The sequence below is a fragment of the Pseudophryne corroboree genome, chromosome 3 (genome assembly GCF_028390025.1).
Source record: "Pseudophryne corroboree isolate aPseCor3 chromosome 3, aPseCor3.hap2, whole genome shotgun sequence".
Lineage (NCBI taxonomy): Eukaryota > Metazoa > Chordata > Amphibia > Anura > Myobatrachidae > Pseudophryne > Pseudophryne corroboree.
In genome coordinates this window covers 192,647,705-192,668,739 of record NC_086446.1, presented here as the reverse complement: position 1 = coordinate 192,668,739, position 21,035 = coordinate 192,647,705, and the positions used below count along the sequence as shown (strand labels likewise).

At 43.1% G+C, this 21,035-nt stretch overlaps 1 protein-coding gene across 1 annotated transcript in view; it reads left to right on the top strand.

Moving 5' to 3' along the window:
* RASGEF1A (RasGEF domain family member 1A) overlaps positions 1-21,035 on the top strand; it is a 30,743-nt gene that overhangs the window by 3,871 nt on the left and 5,837 nt on the right. Inside the window, 3 exon segments of the mRNA XM_063963124.1 lie at positions 14,724-14,903; positions 18,976-19,095; positions 20,827-20,978. Of these exon segments, the coding sequence (XP_063819194.1) occupies positions 14,724-14,903; positions 18,976-19,095; positions 20,827-20,978 (452 nt within the window).

Below are 21,035 nucleotides of genomic sequence, written 5' to 3'. Positions count from 1 at the left end.
GAATGAACACTGAATGTCATTCAATATTTTTTCTTCTGAACACTTCAGCAAATAGTTTGTCCCATAATAACGTAATTTGTTGCCTTTCTAGAGGGAGGAGCAGGTGTAACATTATTTTGTTGCCTGTTAAATGAATGATTACCCTTAAATGTTACACAAGGGGATCACATGGCACGTGAGGTTACAGTTGTGTTGCAGGAGAGCATTGTCCTTTCCATACATTGCAAGTTTTTATGTTGAGTTGCCTTAGCGGTTTAATCCTGTTTTATGGTAGGTGTGTGTTGTGACTCCACACCATCACAGTGCTTAGGTGCTGACCTTTGTTCATTGACTTTTTAAAAATAAATTGGTTCCTTCTGAATCGGCCTTTAAGTGTCCTGAAAAGGGGGTTTCCACAATGCAAAAATGTACAACGGAAAGTGATTGTGTTACTTACAAGGTAGCGCTAGATGATAACTAGTTGGCCCTCCATGCTTGTGCAGTACATTATAGGAATTTCAAAGCAATATAACATCAATTGGCTATATTTAAAACCCACCAATTAACTATATAAACAGTCAGTCCTTGTTTGTCCGTTCATTATTTTTATTTTTTCCCCTGTACACTACATTTGCATTTTAAAGAAAACCTTATGAAACTACTGTGCTTTATTAAAGGAGACCCGTTGCTGTGTCACTACACTGACAGATTTGGGACACAGTGATGCTAACAAAGTGCACCATAGTATCAAAATACAAAAAACAATATTGCTAATGTAATATATTGTCAGCGTGAGTTCAGGGGCTCCCAATATTGACATAAGAAGTTAGTAAGCCATGTACAGAACACTAATGAGTACATACAGTATTGTACTTCTGTTTATCTAGAAATGATCCCTTTTTTTTTTTTTTTTAACTGCATCTTTTTTTAATTTCCATCCTAATATTCTATTTTCCCACCTGTTTTCTGTTTGTTGGCATAGGTGTACGCAGGGGGGGTGCCTGGTGCGCACAGGCACCCCCTAATGTCTGGCACCCCATTCTCACATGCCTGATGCAGCGATCGCCGAGCAGGCTGATTACTGTCCCCTCTGTGCTGCACCCTGTCAGGACTGCATTACTGACCGTACGCCTGGGTTAATCAAGGGTGCCACTGACACCGTCTTTCAAATTCCCAGCTCCACCTCCATGTACAAAAACAGTGTGATGTGACGTGATTACGTCATGCTGCTTGCACGCCCACCCGTCACACCCGCCACACGCCCACCTCTCTCCTTCTATGCTATGCCAATGCCAGCCACTGATGAGGATCAGTATGCAGCCAGCGTTCCTCTTAGGAAGACAAATTCAATACTGGCAGACGGCCGTCAGCAGCATTGACACGTCACTCGTTTTTCCAGCAGCAGCAGTACTAGTCTGCGACAGTCAGTGTCAGCATAGTTACTGACTTGTAAGTAAGCTGCTGCAGCTTGCAGGGGAAAGAGAGGGGGAGCCAGACCAGGCTGAGGAGGAGCAGTGTAATTGCAGTGAGTGCCATCAGGGGTGTTTGGTGCACACCACAACATCTGACAATGTATCTGCTTTATTAGGATTGGTACAAAGGTGGATATTTTATATGCGTTGACCATCAAAAGATGGTGTTAGACACGCCCAAAAGGTGGTGCTAGACACACCCCTCTGACAGTGCACCCCTAATAAAATGTGCTGCGCACGCCAGTGTTTGTTGGTGAGACCTTACTGCGAAATACACGCTATTTCTGTGTTTGGATTTTATATCCCGCATTCAGCCATCTCTTGGAACTTTTAAGTGACACTCTGGTACAAAACAGTATGTATTTACTTAGGGCAGCTATGGTTTGCCCATAATGAATGAAATTAAAAATTCAATACATAGACCCATGCTGGTCAAACTTACAAACGTGGCTTTTGCTCATCAGATTTTTTTGTATTTGAAATTAATCCATAATGTTTGCACCATGCATTGCAGGTGGTAGAACTTTTATAGTGGCATGCTATTCAGTAGTTACTAATGTGTTTATAAATGTGTTCTTTTAAAAATATTTATCAAAGCTTGGAGAGAGATAACATTTGAAGAGAAATTACCCACCAATCGGCTCCTGTCATTTTTCAAGCACAGCTTGTAAAATATAAGGCAGAAGCTGATTGGCTGGTACGCTATCTCCATTTTATTGCTCTCCAAACTTTTATAACTTCTAATATCTTATTCTTGGATAGTTAATTCTTGATAAGCCATACAAGTGTGGTGGTCTGTGTACTAAGACAATTGCAGGCCCGCCATCAGTGGGGTGCTGTGGGCACAGTAGTCCCGGGCCCGGCCTCTCTAACAGAGGAGAGGGCCCGGGCCACTCATGCCGCAGTTCGCCTGCCGCTCTGCCCCCTTTTTCGTGCCCGAGATCTGACTCTGTCACAGTAGGGGGAGAGGACGCTTCAAGCATCAATGGTAAGCGTCCCTCCCAAAATGGCCACCACCTCATAGGAGATGGTTATTAAAGATACTAGAGGAGGCTCCCCTATTATCTTTAATAACTGTCTCCTCTGAGGTGGCAGCCATTCTTCTAAAGGTGTATGTGTGTATATATAATTTAAAAAATTTTCTTCAATCTCTCTCTATATATCTATATCTATTAATAATATAATTTCTTTTTAGGTTGGGGGGGGGCTGCTGCTTATTTTGTCAGTCCTGGGCCCCACAGTTTCCGATGGCAGCCCTGGACAAATGTATTCAATGCTGAATACCATCTTATGATAGATTTATTAAGGATGAAGCCACCTGGTAGACCAAAACAAATTGGGCTTATTTAATTTAGAGCCGTACATGGCCTTACATCCAATATCTTATATTATACTTTATCCCTGCACATTATTTGTTAAACCTATTGGCTAACCAAAATGAAGATTGCTGCATGCCCTATTTATATTAAAGTGTCATTTGTTACACACTTTCAATAGAGGAACATTTAAGTTAAGTGCACAAGTATACAGGGCTGGCATGAGTCCTGGTGGTACCCTGTCCCCACGGCATTGCGCCCCCACTGCTTACCTATGAGAGTTGGAAGGTGGGGGTAGGACTAGAAGTATCTAGGTGCCACACTGAGCATAATGCTGACGTGGAGGAGCAGTAGCCAGCACATTGGATGCTTTTCCTTCACATTTGTTGGCTGTGCTTTGTGACATTGTGCCACTAAGGTGGCATTTAAAATAGTTAATGACATTGTAGCTCTATAGTGTGGTTTGTAAGAAGGTGTGTTTTTGTAATTGCAATAATTTGTGACATACATACATACATACATACATACATACACACATACATACATACTCTGCTTCATCTTGGCATCTATGTGTTATTTCACAGCTTGAAAAAACACACAATCTGAATGCCACAAGGCAACGCATAGCTGGGATCCTCAGCATACTTTCAGGACGCTATGCAGATCTCCTTCTGGTTGAGCCATACACTTCCCCCCCCCCTTCCTATGTAAATACTTGGACAGCACAGTTCTGGGTCCAGTTTATCATCCCCTGATTTCTTCTTTGAGATGTCGCTAGAAACGTAGCTATGTTTTGCACAGTGCTCTCAGTGAACATATGCTGATTGGACTGGAGCATACTTGCAGAAATCCCACCTGGCGCCAGCAAACTGTCACACAAACAGCATTACTGTGATGAGAACTTTGATGTGGGCTTGAGAGTAGGAATGATTTGGATATTAAAACAAAGAATGCCAATATACTAAGAATCCTAGGAATGGAGTTGTTGTACATTCATTACACACTACCACGCTTTATGGCTTTTCTTTTTTTAGTCTGTTACTTTGTGTCCAGATTACATTTTACAGGATCATGTAAATCTGTAAAGCAGTGTTTAAGTACATGTATATAGTGATCCTGGAGTATATCTTCCATAGCTTCCCAATGTGGTTGGGACTGTGATATTTCTAAATGTTTGGATTTTCCTTTAGATCTGTATTTATTAGATCTGTATTTGTCATTGTATTCCAAATGGTGAGATTTGTACCTCGGTAATCTTGTAATATTTATATTGGACATGCTATGCGTTGACACCTGTAGAAAGGGAGACATGGCCGGCATAAAAGATCTTACAGGGAGATTGCATCTGCATGATTAATGAAAACCTAGGCAATGCTTGTACTGAGCGGTGTCTTGTGTAATCCAGCTCTGTCATAACACAGACAGTAATCAGGATTCCCAAGGTTCCATTCCAGGCATGTTTTCCGCTGAGTGCCTGTGTGGTGGTGTACTGTAGAAGTAGCTCTCTGAATATTTGAATGCAGTATGGATGATTTTAAACAAGTAGCTTGTCCTAGATGGCTACCTGATTCTTCTCCCAGCACCCACACCTACCTACCGTATATACTCGAGTATAAGTCGCCCCGAATATAAGCCGAGGCACCTAATTTTACCACAAAAAAATGGGAAACTTATTGACTCTAGTATAAGCCTAGGTTGGGAAATGCAGCAGCTACAGTGTAATGTGGACTAGTTGAAGTAAGGGAGATTGCATAGTCATAGTCATGTTATATGCATAGCAAACAGTCAAAATGGTATGAGGGTGCCGCTTGCTCACATATACACTGCTGTATGGGATTTCAGTAACTGCTAAGCTTGTAAAAATGACGAAAGGAAAAATGTACTGCAAGCTCACATCCATCTGCTTACTGTGGTGCGCAGTGCCAGGGTATTACCAGCAGATGAGCAGCTTTGTGGACGGCTTTGCATAGCGCTGTGCTATGGGCGCCGCTCACCTAGTTCACCCGGAAGCAGATGCAAATGGCTCCACAGGGGAGGGCAGGAGTTTGCGGGCGCCGCTCACCCGGATGCATTGTGGTCCTGGAGCATCACTCGAGTATAAGCCGAGGGGGGGCTTTTTCAGCACAAAAAATGTGCTGAAAAACTCGACTTATACTCAAGTATATACAGTAATTCAGTCCAATTTTTTTTTTTTTTGTGGTTATTAAAGTCTTCACTTTAAAAAAACAAACGATTAGCTACTTCTGGCGCATGAGTTGTCTATTGAATATTGCAATAGCACCTCTATCTATGATTCATTGGGGTCGATTCTATTAGGCAACTAATGAATAGCGCCCGGAATTCGCTCCAGACGCTATTCAATTCAGCAACTAATTACCTGCAATTGTCGGGAATTCTTCTCATCCCCGGGGGATGAGAAGAGAAACCCGACAAAAGTGCTGCCTCGCGGCCGGCGCGAGGCTGATTCTGTCGGGAATCGGCCTCACGCCGGGGAGTTAAGTCGGAGAATGCCCGTTCTCCCAACAATTCAACCTGTTTTGTCGGCGAGAACGGGCCATCGCCGACGTAACTAGTTGCTGAATTGAATAGCGTCGGGAGCTAATTCCCGACGCTGTTCATTAGTTGCCGAATAGAATCGACCCCATAGAGCGCTACCTTATAAATAACATGTCCGTTTTAAGATGGTTTAGAGAGGTGGTGGGGTGTGCTAGAATATATGATCTAATATATATATGTATGTATGTATGTATGTAGTGTATTTTCTCATAATTAGTACCTAGTTTTGGCATGCAGATGGTGGTTAGAGATACCTGCACTTTATGTTGGCATGTCAATATACCAAAAGCAAATTTGTTCCAAGCGTCTGCTAGACCATTCTCTGCTAACCTGCTGTACTGTTATTTTTGGTTTGCTCTTTCACTGATAGAATGAACCCTGAGACATATAATAGATATTGATTAACCAGCTGTACATAACTTTTTTTTTTTTTCAAACATTTTTATGGACTAGTTCTTCCCCATATGTATGTTCTCTCTGTTAGGGAGTAATGAGGGCACCTGCCAGGTGACCTGGAAAACGTAAGCTGTTTGGGGTCCTGAGGACAGAGTTTGAGAACGACTGATCTATACTATGCTTTTTTTTATCCTCAGTAGGAAAGTACGACTATAATTATGAGCAGCTGGTGCACCACTGGTTTTGCATACTGTGGGTGTATGAAGAACCATATTTTGCAGAATGAGCATTCCCATTGAGTTAAAGCCATACTTAGCTAGAACCTCCCTCCTTTAGTGTAAAACAGTGGTTCTCCTCTGGACCCAACACAGTTCATGTTTTCCAGGTCACCTAGCTGGTGCGCAGGTGTATACATTACTCACTGATACATTTTTAAGTCCCACACAGAGCCGGCCTTAGGCATAGGCAAACTAGGCAAATGCCTAGGGCATTTGGTATGCTTAGGGGCACCAGCAGCTTCTGCTAATTAAAATGATATGCGGCATGCCTATATTCTGTATGTGACTGCGGCTGTATCTGCATACGAAATGCTACATTACAGTGTATTCCTGGAAATCACTGTAATGTAGCATTTTGTATGCAGATACAGCCAATGTCGCACACAGAATATAGGCATGCTGCATATCATTTTAATCAGCAGAAGCTGCTTGTGCATCCTAGCCACATAGTAATGCAAATAAAATGCATTTTCATAACCAAAAGGCGCACGACTTTAGCAGTGCTGCCAGCTGACTCATGCCAGGCATCTCCTACAGAACTAGCGGCGGTGCTAGGGGGCACCAGCCAAAATCTTGCCTAGGGCATCATATTGGTTAAGGCCGGCTCTGGTCCCACAGGTGGAGCTAATTATTTCACTTGCAATTTTGAGAGGAGACCTGAAAAATGTGAACTGTTTGTGGTCTTAAGGACAGAGCTTGAGAACCTGTGGTGTAATGTTCCTTCCTTTCTTTTGCACTTCCTTTCAAAGCATCTAAGTTTACAGCCACTCTCCCGTTCCTCCAGTAACTGCACCAAAATGTCAGCTGCAAATGACGGATGATTATCATGCTGCACCTTTCCACCGCGAACAGCCACTATGATTATCACCCTATGTGGGGGTAGTCGGTTGTTTGTCTGTCTTTTCCTATCTAATAGACAGTAAAAGACACCCAACCGACTTTTCAAACATTTGCATTCCCCCTATGTATCTAGCTTCCCCCACATCTTGGATAGTAAGCCAATTTGGACAGGGCTGTCTTTAACCCCTGTTTCAGGTTCTTACCTTGTATTTACATTATGCTCCACTCACTGTGCAGAGGTATGTCCTATGTTGGTGCCTAATAATGGCTAATCAGCTTTGTTTGCATAACTTCAGTGTTTCTTTTGCTGTGGTACAGTTGGGAGTATTCATATTCTCTCTAATGCTATTGTAGTAGACTCAATACCACATATGTATGGCACACTTGTGGGGATCCGGCTGGGAGCTCGCCAGTAGAATTAAAAACGTTGGAATCCTGACAGGGTTCACAATCCCAGCACCGGAATTTTGAACGAGAGTACCTTGGCTGCGCTCTGGTAAGCTAGGGAAGGGGAAGGGGAGGAAGGGGTAGGCTTAGGCACCACCAGGAAATGTTAGGCTGGGAGAGGGAGGGGTAGGGATTGGTTTTAGGCTGTGGAAAGGTAGGGTTAGGTATTCATTGTGGCCAGGTAAGTATATGTACCTAGCCCCTGTCAGGATTGTAAGCATCGGGATGCTGTGGATAGGCTACTGACCGCTGGCATATTGTACCCAACGCCACAATTGTGTGTACGTATTTTCTTTAAATGTTTCAAAATGACTCCAACATTAAAGGAATTTTTTTCCCCTCTCCATTCGTATTCCTATCCCATCGCCTAATTGTCTTTTATATTGCCTTTTTTTTTAGTCTTTAAAACAACCTGATTTTCATAGACTTTATATTGTATGGCGTTATTGTTGAACAGCAGTGCATGCGTTGGCAGAGGCGCTTAATAAGTAGCTTTTGTATGTGGCACTCTGTAAGGAAATTAGTAAGTGAATGGAGTGTAGTGACTCACAGTAAATACATGTAAGTATGGAACAGGCACACAAAGTACTGTTTTTCAAGCCCGCTTCATAGGTTTTGTGAAAATGACTTAATAGCCGCACACACCTAGAGGAGAGCTTTCTGCCTGGCTGCATTGTTGCTGCCTCAGTCCATTCTGAGCCTCCAATTAGAGGTTATGAATTGATGCTAAGGTGCTACTTATAATGCTGAACCCTGCAGGGATAGTCTACCCTGCAGAAGTCTCTGTAAAATCCATGCTGTGTCTTCTAGTAAACAAGCAGTCCAGAGGGAGGGAGCTGAGGACTTTCCTCTGAGACACAGGATGTTTCAGATCCCGGAGGTTCATCAAATCAGACAAACACAACACGTCACCACCTTACACTTGGGACTCTGGCCAAGTGTCTATAACTTTAACCCACCTTATATGTCAGTGTGCAGTAATGCATTTCAAATGTTCTATAATATATAATGTTACTTGTTTTGGAGCTTATTTTGTGTTGGCAGTAGAAAGCAATGGTAAATGTCTAATTGCCTCTACAACAGAATAGTCTCCTCTTGCATTACCCACTCCTAGTCCAAAACCAATAATTATAACTTATGTAGCTGCTAAATGGGAAGAATTAGTAGTATCTTATTTAATGGAAGTTAAGATGGGTTGTCAGAAGCAATATATTGGCAGAGATGGGTAACAACTGACCTGACTTGCAGCCTCTGCTACCTCTGCTTTATTGTTGGATTTTTTTGTTCTCCTCCATTATTTTTTTAAATAATTTTCCCTTGTAGCTTTTAATTAGTGATGTGCACCGGACATTTTTCGGGTTTTGTGTTTTGGATTGGTTCCGCGGCCTTGTTTTGGATTCGGACGCGTTTTGGCAAAACCTCCCTGAAATTTTTTTGTCGGATTCGGGTGTGTTTTGGATTAGTTTTTTTTTTTTTTTTTTTTTTTTTTTTTTTACAAAAATCCCTGAAACAGCTTAAATCATAGAATTTGGGGGTCATTTTGATCCCATAGTAGTATTAACCTCAATAACCATAATTTCCACTCATTTTCAGTCTATTCTGAACACCTCACAATATTATTTTTAGTCCTAAAATTTGCACTGAGGTCGCTGGATGGCTAAGCTAAGCGACCCAAGTGGCCGACACAAACACCTGGCCCATCTAGGAGTGGCACTGCAGTGTCAGGCAGGATGGCACTTCAAAAAAATTGTCCCCAAACAGCACATGATGCAAAGAAAAATGAAAGAAAAAAGAGGTGCAAGATGGAATTGTCCTTGGGCCCTCCCACCCACCCTTATGTTGTATAAACAGGACATGCACACTTTAACCAACCCATCATTTCAGCGACAGGGTCTGCCACACAACTGTGACTGAAATGACTGGTTGGTTTGGGCCCCCACCAAAAAAAGAAGCAATCAATCTCTCCTTGCACAAACTGGCTCTACAGAGGCAAGATGTCCACCTCATCATCATCCTCCGATTCCTCACCCCTTTCACTGTGTACATCCCCCTCCTCACAGATTATTAATTTGTTCCCACTGGAATCCACCATCTCAGGTCTCTGCGTACTTTCTGGAGGCAATTGCTGCTGGTGAATGTCTCCACGGAGGAATTGATTATAATTCATTTTGATGAACATCATCTTCTCCACATTTTCTGGAAGTAACCTCGTACGCCGATTGCTGACAAGGTGAGAGCGGCTGCACTAAACACTCTTTCGGAGTACACACTGGAGGGAGGGCAACTTAGGTAGAATAAAGCCAGTTTGTGCAAGGGCCTCCAAATTGCCTCTTTTTCCTGCCAGTATACGTACGGACTGTCTGACGTGCCTACTTGGATGCGGTCACTCATATAATCATCCACCATTCTTTCAATGGTGAGAGAATCGTATGCAGTGACAGTAGACGACATGTCAGTAATCGTTGGCAGGTCCTTCAGTCCGGACCAGATATCAGCACTCGCTCCAGACTGCCCTGCATCACCGCCAGCGGGTGGGCTCGGAATTCTTAGCCTTTTCCTTGCACCCCCAGTTGCGGGAGAATGTGAAGGAGGAGATGTTGACGGGTCACGTTCCGCTTGACTTGACAATTTTCTCACCAGCAGGTCTTTGAACCTCTGCAGACTTGTGCCTGCCGGAAAGAGAGATACAACGTAGCTTTTAAATCTAGGATCGAACACGGTGGCCAAAATGTAGTGCTCTGATTTCAACAGATTGACCACCCGTGGATCCTGGTTAAGCGAATGAAGTGCTCCATCCACAAGTCCCACATTCCTAGCGTAATCGCTCTGTTTTAGCTCCTCCTTCAATGTCTCCAGCTTCTTCTGCAAAAGCCTGATGAGGGGAATGACCTGACTCAGGCTGGCAGTGTCTGAACTGACTTCACGTGTGGCAAGTTCAAAGGGTTGCAGAACCTTGCACAACGTTGAAATCATTCTCCACTGCGCTTGAGTCAGGTGCATTCCCCCTCCTTTGCCTATATCGTGGGCAGATGTATAGGCTTGAATGGCCTTTTGCTGCTCCTCCATCCTCTGAAGCATATAGAGGGTTGAATTCCACCTCGTTTCCGTCTCTTGCTTCAGATGATGGCAGGGCAGGTTCAGGAATGTTTGGTGGTGCTCCAGTCTTCGGCACACGGTGGCTGAATGCCGAAAGTGGCCCGCAATTCTTCGGGCCACCGACAGCATCTCTTGCACGCCCCTGTCGTTTTTTAAATAATTCTGCACCACCAAATTCAATGTATGTGCAAAACATGGGACGTGCTGGAATTTGCCCAGATGTAATGCACGCACAATATTGCTGGCGTTGTCCGATGTCACAAATCCCCAGGAGAGTCCAATTGGGGTAAGCTATTCTGCGATGAGTTCCTCAGTTTCCGTAAGAGGTTGTCAGCTGTGTGCCTCTTCTGGAAAGCGGTGATACAAAGCGTAGCCTGCCTAGGAACGAGTTGGCGTTTGCGAGATGCTGCTACTGGTGCCGCCGCTGCTGTTCTTGCTGTGGGAGGCAATACATCTGCCCAGTGGGCTGTCACAGTCATATAGTCCTGAGTCTGCCCTGCTCCACTTGTTCACATGTCCGTGGTTAAGTGGACATTGGGTACAACTGCATTTTTTAGGACACTGGTGACTCTTTCTGAGGTCTGTGTACATTTTCGGTATCACCTGCCTAGAGAAATGGAACCTAGATGGTATTTGGTACCGGGGACACAGTACCTCAATCAAGTCTCTAGTTGCCTCTGAATTAACGGTGGATACCGGAACCACGTTTCTCACCGCCCAGGCTGCCAAGGCCTGAGTTATCTGCTTTGCAGCAGGATGACTGCTGTGATATTTAATCTTCCTCGCAAAGGAATGTTGGACAGTCAATTGCTTACTGGAAGTAGTACAAGTGGTCTTCCGACTTCCCCTCTGGGATGACGATCGACTCCCAGCAGCAACAACAGCAGCGCCAGCAGCAGTAGGCGTTACACTCAAGGATGCATCGGAGGAATCCCAGGCAGGAGAGGACTCGTCAGACTTGACAGTGACATGGCCTGCCGGACTATTGGCTTTCCTGGGTAAGGAGGAAATTGACACTGAGGGAGTTGGTGGTGTGGTTTGCAGGAGCTTGGTTACAAGAGGAAGGGATTTAGTTGTCAGTGGACTCCTTCCGCTGTCACCCCAAGTTTTTGAACTTGTCACTGACTTCTGATGAATGCGGTCCAGGTGACGCATAAGGGAGTATGTTCCTAGGTGGTTAACGTCCTTACCTCTACTTATTACAGCTTGACAAAGGCAACACACGGCTTGACACCTGTTGTCCGCATTTGTGTTGAAATAATTCCACACCGAAGAGCTGATTATTTTTTTTTATTTTTTTTTTTGTATTTTGACCAGGCATGTCAATGGCCATATTCGTCCCACGGACAACAGGTGTCTCCCCGGGTGCCTGACTTAAACAAACCACCTCGCCATCAGAATCCTCCTTGTCAATTTCCTCCCCAGCGCCAGCAACACCCATATCCTCATCCTGGTGTACTTCAACAGTGACCTCTTCAATTTGACTATCAGGAACTGGACTGCAGGTGCTCCTTCCAGCACTTGCAGGGGGCGTGCAAATGGTGGAAGGCGCAAGCTCTTCCCGTCCAGTGTTGGGAAGGTCAGGCATCGCAACCAACACAATTGGACCCTCCTTGGGGATTTGTGATTTAGAAGAATGCACAGTTCTTTGCTGTGCTTTTGCCAGCTTAAGTCTTTTCATTTTTCTAGCGAGAGGATGAGTGCTTCCATCCTCATCTGAATCTGAACCACTAGCCATGAACATAGGCCAGGGCCTCAGCCGTTCCTTGCCACTCCGTGTAGTAAATGGCATATTGGCAAGTTTACGCTTCTCAGCAGACGCTTTCAATTTTGATTTTTGGGTCATTTTACTGAACTTTTGTGTTTTGGATTTTACATGCTCTCTACTATGACATTGGGCATCGGCCTTGGCAGACGACGTTGATGGCATTTCATCGTCTCGGCCATGACTAGTGGCAGCAGCTTCAGCACGAGGTGGAAGTGGATCTTGATCTTTCCCTATTTTAACCTCCACATTTTTGTTCTCCATTTTTTAATGTGTGGAATTATATGCCAGTATCAATAGCAATGGCCTACTACTATATATACTGCGCACAACTGAAATGCACCACAGGTATGGATGGATAGTATACTTGACGACACAGAGGTAGGTAGAGCAGTGGCCTACTGTACCGTACTGCTATATATTATATACTGGTGGTCAGTAAACTGTGCAAAACTGAAATGCACCACAGGTATGGATGGATAGTATACTTGACGACACAGAGGTAGGTACAGCAGTGGCCTTCTGTACCGTACTTTTATATATTATATACTGGTGGTCAGCAAAATTTTGCACTGTACTCCTACTATATACTGTCTACAATGCAGCACAGATATGGAGTGTTTTTCAGGCAGACAACGTATACTGGTGGTCACTGTCGGCAAAACTGCACTGTACTTCTGCTATATATACAGCTGCTCCCCAGTCCCACCAATTAAGGAGTGTGAGCACAGATATATGCAGCACACTGAGCACAGATAAGGAGCGTTTTTTTCAGGCAGAGAACGGATAAAACTGGTGGTCACTGATCAGCAAAACTCTGTACTGTACTTCTATATTATACATCTGCTCCCCAGTCCTCCCCACAATTAAGCAATAAAGCACAATCAATCAAGTTCAACAATAAACGGAGAGGACGCCAGCCACGTCCTCTCCCTAACATTTCCAATGCACGAGTGAAAATGGCGGCAACGCGCGACTGCTTATATAGAATCGGAATCTCTTGAGAATCCGACAGCGGGATGACGTTCTGGCGCGCCTCGGACCCGTGTAAAATGGGTGAAGTTTGGGTGGGTTCGGTTTCCGAGGAACCGAACCCGCTCATCACTACTTTTAATGCGTATTTAGTTTGGCTGATATCTCTCTTATGAAATACTACCATGCAATTCTATATAACAGTCTTCTCTCGGGCTGCAGAGAGCGGCAATATATAAGATTGAAGAACTTAACTCTCATTTTTTTTTATTTTTTCCCTCCCTTTCTAAATAACCTTTGCACCTGCGACAGGCTCTAGCATAGAATTGGTTCTGTAGTGCACTAAAGTGGTTTCCAAAGTTGGAATATGGTGTTGGGCATTGACTGAGAATGTGTATCCCTATAGTGCTCGCAGATTCTGCTCCTTTGGCATTTGGGAAAGGCAAATAGCTAGTTTTGAACTTGATACCTATATATTGGTAAGACATGAGTCTCTGCTATACCCGTGCTTCGTTGGGAATTTTAAAACCCCTATCCCTGAATACCTGACAGTTTTTTGTTGGGTTTTTAAAAAATTTTTTTTATCAGTATTCTTTTGTACTAGTTTGTTTCATAAACAACCTTCACGTAATTTCCAGAATGAATTGCTTCAGGTGACCTGTAGACAAGGCATTGTGCTTCCAGATAGCTCAGGTTAAGTTTTTGTGCTGAAAGTTCAGCCTGTTACTGTAAATAGCAACATGTCATGGTGTTCACAAACAAAACTCTGGTACTGAACTTGGATTGTAAAAGCGCTTTATTTACTGTAACCAGACGACATTCCAATCTCACATAACTCGTCTGACTGGGAGTCTTTTCTGGTGAGGGGATTGGAATCTGACATATGTCAAAATCTGTTATGACTTTTCTTGCATAATCAGAGCACAAGCAATTAATGGAGTCCTCAAGACTTTGTTTCTTAGTGGTGCTTAAGAAGAAGGAATGTGTGTTCTAGGCAAATGGTACCGGAGAAAACTGCAAGGAATTTTTTTTTTTTTTAGACAAACATTCTCTTTGGGGACATTCTGTTCCATGAAGCATGAAATTAGTTGTCTTGTCAATTTATGAGTATTCCCTAATTTGACAGCTACCAACGATCCATGCTACGTGCCTTATCCAGTCACAGAAACTCTATACTAGCCCTAGTTTCCCAAATAATTGCATGTGGCCACAAGGCTGAGTTGAGTGTTGAGAGAAGTTTGCTACATGATGGGAGTAATGCCAGTTTCTGTCCAGTTGGTGTGTTTCACACACATCCTTGCACATACCACATGTAGAGCAAACCATGCTGTTGTGATCCACCATATTGTTCACTCTGATAAACGTGATCACCAGATTATTCATTATAATGCAAGTGATTTGCCTTATGCTATACCATTCTGTGTAGACCTTATTTATAAGGATGTCTGTCTCCATAATAAACAGGCGTTGTTTGCATAACAACAAATGTAGCATCTAATTGAATAAAGCCATAGCAGTTGAATTTTGCATGGCTGTGGGATATGCTTCTTCTGGTCACTAAACTATATTTAACCAGTGTTTATTAATTCTTCTTTTTGTCTTGCAGGAAAGTATGCCACAGACACCAATATTTCCCAGCATGCTTGGCTCTGCCTGTAGTGGGCAGGTGCAGCCTGAAATGGGGGAGCAGTGTGGAGATCCAGTTTACCAAGATGGCTGTCTGGTATCTGGGTCCCTGGAAACATTGATTGAACGGCTTGTGCCCACCGTTGATTACTATCCTGATGTAAGTGCCATTTCTAACTTAACTTGGGAATTATATTTAATTGTACTGCAAGATTGATATCATACGAAGTCTGTTATCAGTATTACAAATGAAAGCCATTCTTATGTCATGAAAATGCAGAGTTTCCCAAATGTGGTGTCCGGACTACAGGTATACAGTGTCTAGATAGTCAGTAGGTTGACTCCATATGGTCGGCATGCACTTGGTCCACACGTTCAAATGGGCAACACACATATGGTCAATACTGTACGTACGTACGTACGTACGTTTGTTTGTGTGTGTGTGTGTGTGTGTGTGTGTGTGTGTTTTGGGGTTTGTTGTTTTTGTTTTTTTGTGGGGGGTGGCTTCCTGTTTTTAACCCTTGCTTCACTGACTATCCAGGTCACCAATCATAACCTTTAGTAACATTGTGGCAAGCAGAGCGGGGCACAGTGACCGAAGCCTGGCGTTTCAACAAATTTAGGTCACAGAATCAAAGTTTACACCAAAAAGGGTGTCAACCTAATGACTTTTGCTCTAGATCTATTGACCAAATGTGGTCCTCAAGGCACCCTAACAGAACAGATTTTAAGTATGTCTATGGCTCGGCACAAATGGTTAAGTCAAATTGACTGAGATACTAATGAAGTGACCTGTGGCTAAGCATGGATATACTTACATCCTGGTCTGTTGGGGTGCCTTGGACTGTGTTTTGGTACCTCTGCACTGAGGCATGCTATGTGTGTAGTTGGTATGTTCTCTCTAGATTGCTCTAGTTCCCTCCCACACTCTGAAGCAAACTAGTACTTTAATTGGCTTCTGACAAGGAATAACTAGTATAAGTGTCCATATTGTTGGGAATATAGATTGTACACTCCATTAGGGCAGGAACTGATGTGGAGGACTAAAATATTCTGTGTTAAGCGCTGTGTATTGTGTGATACATGAAGACCTGCAAATCGGTGATGGTTCTGTTGAAGTAATGGAGAATACGTGTTTGTACTAGTTACAAATAGCGGTTACTGTCTTCAAGCAAGGATTTGGTTAGCCCATGGAGTATGACAGACCAGTGATTGCCTCCATGTGGGGCAGAATATTTCAGTAGCCAAAATAGTGAGTATTTCTCTTTCTAAAGGTGCCCTATTGTGCGCAGTAACCCTATGAAGCAATCCTTTGGTTTATTGCCTCCTTGTTTTCTGCTCTCCCAGAAACAGAACGTGCAGCTTCAAATATCCAATAAATGTGAAAGGTCAGAGGGGGTTTTCTCCAGTTCCTGTGCAAATGCAGCAATAACCACCTCCTCCTTTATTGTGCGATTATGTTGCTAGGTAACAACACTAAGCAATGTGTTAATATTTTTCCCCTCCATAGTGTAGTAGGGAATGAGCCTATGTGGCATTTGTTGTAAGTGGTACAATAAGCAACCTGTCCAGCTGGCCTGAGGAGCAAATGCAGATGGACTGTTCAGCTTTTGCTTTAGCATTTCCTGTAATGGATTTGTAACTTGACATCTAGTTTATGGAATGACAATGGTCAGGCTTTATGTTGTGGGTTAGTGTAGCACGGAAGGTCAAATGCTGACTGCCAAATGTAACAAATTTTGTGGAAAAACCCATGTTGTGGTACGTTCACGAAGAAGTAAAATTAATTTTTCAAGTACAGCTGAAAATGGGTGATGTATTTTTAGGTACTCAACGGTTAGACCAAACTAATCGGGCAAGCTCAAATGTAGTGATTAGGATAGGTGCAAAAACCCAGCTATGCATGTAACTTTTTAGTACTTCTGTAAACCGAGATTGTCAGGGAAGTTGCATTGTTTTGTAGTAACGGGCAGCCAAATAGAGAAGGTTTCCCTGAATCATGAATCACAGCTGCGTCGTTTTGTTTTTTATCCCTGAAAGCGTGAGGCTGCGTCAGTCAAAAATCCCATAGAAGTCACTTGGGAGCGAGCTTGGCCAGGCCTTGTTACACGTACTGTGGGAAAAGTCATTTTAAAGTAAACATAGTGAAGGCAAACAAGCGCTGCGGTATAGAGCCAAGACCAATTCAGACAGGAGTGTAGCAGACAGAAACGATGTATGCCAGCAGAGCCCTGCTCTCATGTGTTTAACACAAGTTATGCTGGAGAGCTTGTTACAGATGCAGTAGATAAATATTCCTTCATGGTGTTAGACATTAGATGGTATGACTGCAAGAAACAAACTCCCTCCCTGCAGGTGTTTAAATACAGACTTGCATCTTTCTACAAGGGATTGTTCACAAACCTACAAATGTCACATTCCGACTAGGACTGATTTCAGGTGTGTAAGAGTATGTTATGGCTGTTTCTTGCATAGTTTTACTGTGTGGCGTGTCTGCCCAAAATTAAGCAATGTTGGATACATTGCAAATATTTGCTTGTAGAAGCACTTTGGGCTCACACCTATAGAACATGGTGCTTAGCTGGACCCTATAAATGACTTCATACACTGTAGTGTGTACTGCTTTATCATGCTGTGGGATTATGAAATGCCATGTTAAAGGTGTGGCTCAATTTGGTTCTTGTTTTAGTGACCATACACCTAAAACGATCGTATTAATCGGTTATTTTAAAGACTCTGTAATGTGAATAGTGCTACTAAGATCAGAATCACCAGTTTTTAATTTATTAAACCCTTCACTTATACTGTGATTCTGACTATTTAAACAGTCCACTGATGTGTCGTCATACATCCAGCCTCGAAACGCCATGCTGCGCGAGATGCCTGGCATGAGTCAGCCACCAGGTCCTATGTAACGCAGCTAACGTCAGGTGCCTAAATGCATCTTAGGCACAACGCAATGTGGATAGGATGCACAAGGAGAATGTGCTGATGTGATAGGGAACACATGTACATGGTGTGTGACTGACAGTATATAGCGAAGGACAGAACTTGTATTGGTAGAAGAAGCTGCGACTGCTACATTATAACACTTCCTATACGATTCAGACTCTCTCACACGCAGTGTCATATATCCAATTAATCAGCACTATCTTCTGGTGCGTCCTAGTCTCGTGTTGTGACTAAAATGCATTTTCTGCAAAAAAGACTAGAAGATTCAGACGCGACCCAGCGTGCTAGGAGCAGTTTGGTGGGACTGCAGCAAAGATGTAGGAGGACATATCTATATGATATACCACGTGTGGCTGATTCTGTGATGTTGACGTGTGTGCTCGCCACTCTGTATTAAACAATTAAAATAAACAATTTGGATATTTTTTTCACTATTTCACTCGTCCTGTATCTTTTGCCTACCTTTGTGGTTTTATTATATAGCATTGAGGGAATAGCAGCTGTTTATACACTATTACCTGGTAAGTGTACCCTTCATATCTGTAGGAAAATAAGACACTTGCGGGTATTTTTCATGCATTTGTCGGAAAGGATCTGACAGGACCTATGGCCGTTCCTGACAATCTCAATCCAACTTTAAAATAAAAAAGTTGGATTGAGGAGCTGAGAGGAGGAGATGGGGGAGAGCAGGAACCCAGCGGCTGCAGCAGCGTAGCAGGAGGATGGGGCACCGCCACAGACCTCATGGCAGTGTCCACCCGGCTCCAGCAAGTGGGACCTCGCTTGCTGGAGCCGGGTGGATGCTGCCGTGAGCGGTGGAGGTGCCCCATCCTCCTGCTACGCTGCTGCAGCCACTGGGTTCCTGCTCTCCCCATCTCCTCCTCGGCTTCCTCATCTCTTCAATCCAACTTTTTTTTTAAAGTTTGGATTGAGATTGTCAGAAATGGGGCCAAAATCTGTCTGATTTGGGCCCGCTTATGACAGAAGCACGCGGATCGGCAGCTATTCCGCCAATCCACATGCTTTCCGACAAGCTGGAGTTCCTGACTTGTCGGAAAATTCTGGGGTTTATTGAATAAGTTGAAAACTGACGTCTTTCTGACAAATGGCAGCTTTCGACTGCAATTGAATATATACCACTTGGTCTGTTAGTGCTGATTCATTTTTATTGTTAAAGAATAAATGTAAAAAAAAAAATCAGACTTCAGTAATAAAAATTGAAAAATAAAACAATCTGAACATAGCTAGGTTTTTATTTTGATTTATGTTCTTCTCCACAGAGAACCTATATCTTCACATTCCTGCTTAGCTCGCGCGTCTTCATCCACCCCCATGAGATTCTTGCAAAAGTGGGACAAATTTGCATCAAACAGCTGGAAGCTGGGACAGAGGCTGACAAGGTAAGGAAGCTGCAGCCGCATTGGTAGTACATCCCAAAGGACTCATTTGTTTATTTCATACTCACTGGGTCAAACATTAGTTTTGAGCAAAACCAGGACAATGGCTTGACTATTGCTGTTTGTTTGTTTTTTTTGTTTTGTTTTTTGTTTTTATTTAAAAATAGTAAATTCTGATGGGGGGGGGAAACAGGTCAATGTATTTCTAATCCATCCTGTAACGTCATACTGTAGAGGATGATGACTAAACACTTACGTACAATTTAGTAAGTAGAGCAATTCCTTTCAGTAAGAAAAGAGTGCAGTGAATATTATTTACTAGAGTAGTTGTCAATAAATTTTCCTCTTATAAGAAAACATTTACGCTGATTTATTACCTGCTGGCCTATGCCATTGTGGTACCAAGGGCTAAGAAATTGTCATTGTATTGATTTTAGATTTTAAGACTGATTCATCAAGCTGCAAATGCTTTATGGATTTCTACAAGTGATCTGCACATTTACACTGTCAGTAGCAACAGTCTAGGTCAGATGTACTGTAGACGGCTTAGAATCTGCATTTCATAATAAGCATATAACCTCACACCCACTTTTCTGATACATTTCATTGCTGCACTCTAAGTGGGCTAATTCTTCTTCCTAACCGTTTCTGATCATGGCAGCTTTAGTATAAATCTCGTTTTTACATTGAAAGAAATGATCCCTTGGCGTAGTGCCTCGGACAGCTAAGGCATATAACCTGATGGTAATAATTCCTGTTATCTTCTCTGTATAAGAAATGAATGATGCAGTGCAGGGTAAAGCACTTGCCAGGATACTGCAGTGATGCAAGGAGGCGTCTGCTGAAACTAAGCACCCTGTCTGTGTTGTCTTTCAGACTGCCACGTCACATTCTTAGTTGCAGCTCCCCCCATCTAGAAAGGTTACACATGCCTCTTTTTATAGATGCCCTTTCATTTACACTTTTTCACTGGCCACAAGTTTAGTGACTTCTCTGGGAATTTCCAACCCACAGAAGTGAAAGTTGTGTTCTTGTCTCCCATGCACCCCTGTGATTGGTTTGTGTTCAGTTTTGTATGTGACGTGTAGGCTGATGGAGAATTGAGGGGGTGCCCCGTGGGAAGTTACGTACTTTCATTCTATGACGAGTGCCTTCCACAGGAAGAAACAAACATTCTCACTGCGTGGTAGCCTACACACTTTCATTTCATTAGTCTGTGCTGAATTTTATAAACAAATCTGTTTCTGTATCCTGACTGCATGACTGATCGTGTTTTGTGTACCCAGCTTTACTATGATGAGCTCACCCCTTTAAACTAATGTGACATGAGACACAGACAGGGTCCCTATGACTCATGTATTCTGTTCCTGCCACTGCTGTGTAGGCAGCTCAGTCTCTGTACGTAAAGGGCTCTGCATTAACAACATTGTGTGCAGGCATATAGTATTAAAAGAAAAGAAAAAAACAACCCACAAATCTGGACACTGTCCTTTCCATTCCAGTATGGACAACACAAATGTTGGTGGCTGCATTCTACTACATTCAACTGACATCTCTACATATTGGTCACCACCATATGGAATCAACGTATAAAACTCCTCTAAGGTTCTTATAACTTCACAGAAAAAATTAGTGATAGGATGTTGCTCTTGCTAATCTGACAATCTCTTGTCTTAGAATGTATGCAGACTAACAGACCACCTGACCATGCTTTTTTGTATTTAACGTCTACAGGCCAAGCTGAAGTCCTTTGCAGCTAAAATCATCCAGCTTCTGAGGGAGTGGACGGAGACTTTTCCCTTTGACTTTCAGGATGAGAGGGCCAGGAAAGAGTTGAAGGAAATCGCACAAAGGATCACACAATGTGATGAGGTGAGAAGCACAAGGTGATGCGACAAGTCTTATTTTAAGACTCCTTCTCATTGCATTGCTGATCTGTGCGT